At 41.5% G+C, this 5111-nt stretch overlaps 1 protein-coding gene across 2 annotated transcripts; it reads left to right on the forward strand.

The window, feature by feature from the left end:
- On the forward strand, positions 1-1268 carry LOC102980818 (platelet factor 4). 2 transcript variants are annotated; one of them, XM_028491522.2, is made up of 3 exons: positions 1-180; positions 494-623; positions 766-1268. In XM_028491522.2, exons 1-3 carry the CDS (start codon positions 96-98, stop codon positions 851-853), a joined length of 303 nt encoding a protein of 100 aa, XP_028347323.1. In that variant the 5' UTR covers positions 1-95; the 3' UTR covers positions 854-1268. The 2 variants fall into 2 exon arrangements, with proteins under 2 accessions (XP_028347323.1, XP_007126320.1); XM_007126258.3 differs by having other exon boundaries at positions 8-180; positions 458-623.
- Positions 1269-5111: the final 3843 nt, after the last annotated feature.

Consider the following 5111-nt stretch of genomic DNA (forward strand, 5'->3'; position numbering starts at 1 on the left):
TATAAAACGGCCTGAGAGTCTCGGGAACCCCCGGTCTGTGGAGCGCCAGCCCGGGCTGCCCCTGCGCTCGCGGCTCCTGCTGGCATCTCTGCGACATGAGCCTGACAGCGTGCACCCGCGGCCCCGGCCCGCGGCCCAGCCCCGGGCTGCTGCTCCTGCTAGCCGTCGCTCTCGCCCAGGGTGAGAGCTGAAGGAAGCAGGGACTGGGGGAGGTCGGGGGCGGCGGGGAGCGAGTGCGGGAACCCCCAGGGCTGGGGCGGAGTCTGCACCCGTCTCGGTTCCCAGCTGTGATTGACCGAGCGCGGCTAAGAGTGCAGGCGCTGTGCCAGGTACTGCCCGGTGCGCTCTACCACCTGGACAATAAGACACTTTCTGAGGGAGGTCTGGTTTGTGGAGGAGGAAGTGAAGGTCAGACGCCGCGCCACGAGATCCCTAAGGTACCTCTGGCTATTCACAGAGTCGTCACTCCCCACTGTCCCCGCCCCATCCGCAGCGGACTCTGAAGGTGGAGCTGGAGACCTGCGCTGCGTGTGTGTGAGGACCACCTCTGCGGTCCATCCCCGGAGCATCTCCAGCCTGGAGGTGATCGGGGCTGGACTCCACTGCCCCAGCCCCCAAATGATGTGAGTCCTTGCACTCGCTTCTTTCGTGCCCACCCGCTTCTCCTCTCCCCTTCGCTACCGCCCCTCTCCACCCGCCTCCCGCCAGCCTGATCCCAAATTCAAACCCAAGGGCTGAAAGGCGCGCCTCTTCTTTCCCTGGCAGAGCTACGCTGAAGGACGGGAGGAAAATTTGCCTGGACCCCCAGAATCCTCTGTATAAGAAAATAATCAAGAAACTTTTGAAGAGTTAGCTCTTAAATCTGTACTTTTGAAGAGTCGGCTGCCTAAATCTGTACTTTTGCTACATAAAGTGTTTCTTCTTTTTTTTTTTTTTCGTTTTCAATCTAACTGTGGAAAAATCATCTGATGATTTTATTATCCTGGAAATTCTACATAAACAAAATAAATGAAGTTGTGGTATAGTCAATATTTATTAATAGAGGAAAGAAATAATGTTGACATATCACAATTTCATATAAAGAAAAATCTCCAGAATTTTAAGCAAAAATATATTTTGAAAGAAGGTTTGGTTTAATAAAGACTGGTTTTACTTGGTGTTGTATGTTGGCTGATATATATTTGCATATTTCCAGGATTGGATTGTATTACTTAATAACTACTTATTTACATAATAATGTCATGATTAGCTTTGCCAATAAATATTAATTGCACTTAAGTTTTCTGGGCTGCTTTTTTTTTAAAAAAATTTAAATAAATAAAGCAGACTCTGCTTTTATTCCCTTAAGATTTATACTTTACCCCAGTATAGAAAATTAATAAAAATGAAACTAGAATTCTCTAGTATCAGTATACTGATACTTTCCAGAGCATTACATTAAAATATTGTACTCTTTATTGATCCTTTGATAATGCTGACATATAACAAAAATGAAATGGTAAAAACAGTTCCTGTACTCATGTTACTGCCTGTAATAAATCCCACATTTGGCAAACTTACAGAATTGGTTCTTATTACATTCCATTTATATACCATGAGTTTTGCTCTAAGCATTAAAATGTCTTTAATAGACTTTTTCCTCAGTATTCTCAGGTTCAGGAAAACCTTATTTGCAGTTTACCACTGTTCCATGAATCTCTTAACATTGGAAATATTGAGATTGTGTGTTAAACAGCTGTGGAAATTAGGAGAGATACAGGTTGTATTTTCATTTATGCTTTAAGAAGACACTACTATACTTTAGGAAGAAAAGATGGCATTGAAAGTTGGGTGTGTTAGTTACTTTGCTTCTGTAACAAAGTACCACAAACTCAATGGCTTTAACAACACAAATTTATTATCTCACAGTTCTAGACATCACAAGTCCAAATCGGGGCTTACAGGCTAATGTCAAGGTGTCCTCAGAGCTGCATTCCTTCTGGAGGTTCTAGGGGAGAATCTATGTCCTGTCTTTCTCAGCTTCTGGAGGCCACCTGCATTCTTCAGCTCCTGGTCCCTTTTCCTCTATCTTCAAACTACATCACTCCAACCTTTACTTTTGTGGTCACCTCTGACCCTTCTTCTTATACCCTGCCTGCCTCTTAAAAGGGGCCTGTGATTATGCTGTGCCCACTTGGATAATCCCACTATACCCACTTGGATAATCTAAAATAATCTTCCCATCTCAAGATCCTTTCACATCTGTGAAATCTTTTTTGCCATATAAGGTAACATTTTCACAAGGTTCTAGAGGTTAAGATATGGAAATCTTTGTTCAGCCTACCATAGTGGGCAAGAAGGCAGAATCTAGTTGAGGCAGGAGAAAGCTACAGACCTTTACCCATAAGCCAAAGTCATTTCAACCTAAGGTGGCAATGTGTGTGTACAGGGAGGATTAGACTGCTAAGAGAAAATGGAGAATGTCCGTTTCAGTCTCCTTGGGGTGGGAGAAAGGGAGGAAGCTTTGAGATAACAAACTACTTAAATAGACGTTATTTATAGAGGCTTATGAAGTGCCAGAGTATCATCTAAATTTTCACAACCACTTTGCACGTCAGGTAATATTATTCCCATTGTAGAGTTGCGGTAACAGTCTCAGAAAGGTTAAGGCGTCTCCCAAGACCAGTTTGCTAGAGGCTGAGCAGATCAGTCTGACTTTCAACTCCCCGCTCTCGCTTTCATACCGTGCTGCCTTTCACAGAAGCTAGTGGCATGTTAGCTAGTTTTTCAGAGAGGAACTGACCCAAAAACCAGCTCTTGGAGGTGGTGTATGAATTTGCCAGGAGCAAAGGGAAGAATGAAACTGCCACAAGATGACAAAGTAGAAAGACACAAGATCATTAAGTCCTCAGGATGTTTACCATTCTGCAGAACTGGAATGTCTATGGGGATGGTTCTCCCAACTAGTTTTCACCCATTTGGTGTTTTTCACTTTCCATCCACCTTGTGCACCTTCACCCAAATTATCTTCAAGGTCCAAAGTTCTTATCATGGCACACAAGGTTGTGCTATATTCACTTCCCCTTTGTGCCTTAGTTTCTTCATCCATGAAATGTGGATGAGTGTCTACTTCATAGATTATTGCGTAGACTAAGTAGATGATGTATGTGAAACACTTGGCATAGTTCCTCATACATAGTCTGTGCTTAAAAATTAGAAATGATTAATTGTTACTATTGCCTTCTTTTCCTTTTTTTTTTTTTTTTTTTTTTGCTTTCAATATTGTTCTTAACACACAATTCCAGTCAGTTTGGAGTGTTGAGTAAGGCATTTAACAGAGTGATTCTTGGTGATAAGTAGCAAAAAAAAAAAAAAAAAAAGTTACAATAGCAATAAAAGTTTCTCAAACCAAATGAACTTTGGGAAAGAATACATTGAAATTGGCTGTGAATGGTACAATACTTTTTTGCCTATTTTCCTTTTACTGCCTGCATCAAACAACATACTTAGTTGGATTCAATAACTCCTAGGTATGACTCAAAGGGCCAAAGGACCAAAACAAATTGTGCAAAGTCAACCAATGCTGGTGGCTTGTAAATTCTCCCTTCAGAATTACCTTGGCTAACCAGCCAGAGAATGCTTTCAAGTGGTTGATTTTATCAGCAATGGCACTAGGAGAGGACTCTCCTACCAGGAAAAGTCTAAATTAGAGAACAATTTACTGTAGCTGCCTGCTGTTCAAAAATTCATGGAGTGATAAAGATTGAATGTACTTGTACTTGAACTTGAACTATTTTTTCTTTCTTTTTCTTCTTCTTTTTTTTTTTTTGGCTGTAAGTAGTCAGCAGAAAATGTCCCCAACCAAGTGCTTACTGTACAGTCACAGGCCCTATCAACAAACAAAACCACCAAAGGGTATTTTGCTCTGGGACATTCTTCAGCATTTTTCTAATTTTTGCTTTTCTTTTTTTTCCCCTTTTAAGGTCTTTGTGGTAAAAACAGTTTCCTCTTCAATGCATAGAGTACTGAGGTCTTAGTTGGTTATAAAGATATATTCATATTTTTTTCTCATTATAAAAACAATGAATACATGCTCACTACAGATAACTTAGAAATACAGAGGAAATAAGGAGGAAACTTAAAAAAAACGCTGTAATTTCACTACTCAAAATGTTCTTTTCATTTTTTAAAATATTAGTCATTTGATGTAGTTATGAGGTGAACTGCTGATTTTCAATAAAATACCATTGTACACAATCATAAAAGGAACACAGTAATTACTTCATTGCATTGAAACTAGCTACGGAGTATTCCTGTTCCAATTTTGGTTAATAAAATAAGTTTTTACTTGGCCAGAGAAATAATATCAAACCCATATGACCTGGCATCTATTTATAGATTTATAGGTACTATGTATGTATGTATTCACTGTGTGTCTATGTATGCATGTATAGACACACAGGCCTACAACAAGTTTAAAATACAGTACTTATACTTGCTTTGTCAAGTATTGTGTTTTGATATTTTATTTTCTATACTTGTTACAGAACTTAGGTTCGGCTTCTTCCTGCTCAAAAGCCAATATTTGGGAGGCAAGTGTTGGTTGGAAAAGGAAGGGTTGCTTTATTCAGGAGGGTTGCAACCTGGTGAGAAGGTGGACCTCAAGTTCTAAAACCAACTCTGAAGATTCTGCTTGACCATGAAAGGTTTTAAAGGGAGAAAGAATCATTTGGTGAAGGGGGTCAAAGTCTTATCTTTCACTGTGTGCAGACTTTCTTTTGATTGGTTGGTGGTGAGGTAGCAGGGTGGTGTTCCAGGAATCTTGTGCTCAGTCTGAAGTTACCATCCTCCACCTAGGTGAGGGCCTTAGTTCTTGCAGAAGAACTCAAAAGGTATTTTGTTACGTATATTCCTTGAGGAGGAACCAGAACCCTGCCCCATGACTGGACTATTGTTTCTTTTTTTTTTTTTTTTTTTTTTGTGCGGTACGCGGGCCTCTCACTGTTGTGGCCTCTCCCGCTGCGGAGCACAGGCTCCGGACGCGCAGGCTCAGCGGCCACGGCTCATGGGCCCAGCCGCTCTGTGGCATGTGGGATCTTCCCGGACCGGGACACGAACCCGTGTCCCCTGCA

This window comes from Physeter macrocephalus, chromosome 7, assembly GCF_002837175.3.
Source record: "Physeter macrocephalus isolate SW-GA chromosome 7, ASM283717v5, whole genome shotgun sequence".
Lineage (NCBI taxonomy): Eukaryota > Metazoa > Chordata > Mammalia > Artiodactyla > Physeteridae > Physeter > Physeter macrocephalus.

Bases quoted from the DNA above. Each gene is read 5' to 3' on its own strand.
- LOC102980818 (XM_007126258.3), top strand. From the start codon at position 96: ATGAGCCTGACAGCGTGCACCCGCGGCCCCGGCCCGCGGCCCAGCCCC. The intron at 181-457 runs GTGAGAGCTGAA...GGCTATTCACAG, and splicing joins AGCCGTCGCTCTCGCCCAGG to AGTCGTCACTCCCCACTGTC. The intron at 624-765 runs GTGAGTCCTTGC...TTTCCCTGGCAG, and splicing joins TGCCCCAGCCCCCAAATGAT to AGCTACGCTGAAGGACGGGA.